Source organism: Penaeus monodon, chromosome 15 (assembly GCF_015228065.2).
Source record: "Penaeus monodon isolate SGIC_2016 chromosome 15, NSTDA_Pmon_1, whole genome shotgun sequence".
In the NCBI taxonomy this organism is placed as follows: domain Eukaryota; kingdom Metazoa; phylum Arthropoda; class Malacostraca; order Decapoda; family Penaeidae; genus Penaeus; species Penaeus monodon.
In genome coordinates this window covers 727,691-728,606 of record NC_051400.1, presented here as the reverse complement: position 1 = coordinate 728,606, position 916 = coordinate 727,691, and the positions used below count along the sequence as shown (strand labels likewise).

The 916-nt window shown below is 36.4% G+C and overlaps 1 protein-coding gene across 1 annotated transcript in view; it reads right to left on the bottom strand.

The window, feature by feature from the left end:
* LOC119582084 (vitamin K-dependent gamma-carboxylase-like) overlaps positions 1-916 on the bottom strand; it is a 6,460-nt gene that overhangs the window by 2,006 nt on the left and 3,538 nt on the right. The window contains exons 7-9 of the mRNA XM_037930331.1: positions 873-912; positions 542-645; positions 14-145 (exon numbers count right to left, since the gene is read on the bottom strand). Coding sequence (XP_037786259.1) covers positions 14-145; positions 542-645; positions 873-912 — 276 coding nt within the window. The remainder of the gene's footprint in view (positions 1-13; positions 146-541; positions 646-872; positions 913-916) is intronic.

The window sequence follows — 916 nt, the reverse complement described above, 5'->3', positions numbered from 1 at the left end:
TAACCCTACGTACATTGGGATCAATATAGAACTTCTTTCCGGTGTCCAGCTTGACTACCGTGATCTTGACGTGGAGAGTGTCCCAGGAGTGCACCATCATGTCCCAGCTGTAGCCATAGGGGCCTTCAGTCCAGGTATTGTAACCCTGTTTTAATGCAGCGAGGAAAGACAGGACCTCGGGTGAATATTTAATATCGTTACATTATATTTCTTGATGCGAGTATGAGGAATATTTGGTATGTTTTGTTTCTTGATATGAATGTGAAGTATATTTAATATATTATATTTCCTGGTATAAATATGAGGTATAGTTAATATATTTTCTGTTTTACATGAATGCGAGGTATAGTTAATATAATCTATTTCTTGACATGAATATAAGGTATATTTCATATAATCTATTTCTTGATATGAATATGAGGTATATTTCATATATTCCATTTCTTGATATGAACATGCAACGTGGTACACATAATGGATCATATATACACATGTGCGCGCGGGTGTGTCTGTATGTGTGTGACCTTGTGGATGCATGTACCTTGGTGATGAAATGGGAGAAAGGCAGAAACAGCTGGAGACACAGGTAAGCCACAACCAACACGCTCGTCACCTTTTGTCTCGCAGTTACTTCTTGGTCAGTGTCTGAAAGTATTTTGAAAATGTGCCTCTTCGCTTCGTGTTTGTTTCGTTATTCGTGTATCTACTTTCTGTAATTCGTATGAAATTCACTTTTCGTATAAATTAACTATACCACTGGCTTGACAAAATACAAATTTGCTCTCATATATATCATTTACTACCTTCATAAGCCTTTTTTTTACAAGTCAATGAACAAAAATCATAAACAGATGATAAACAGATCTTCATACCTGAATAAACACAGGACCGATTTCTTTGCAGAGTTCCTAGCATG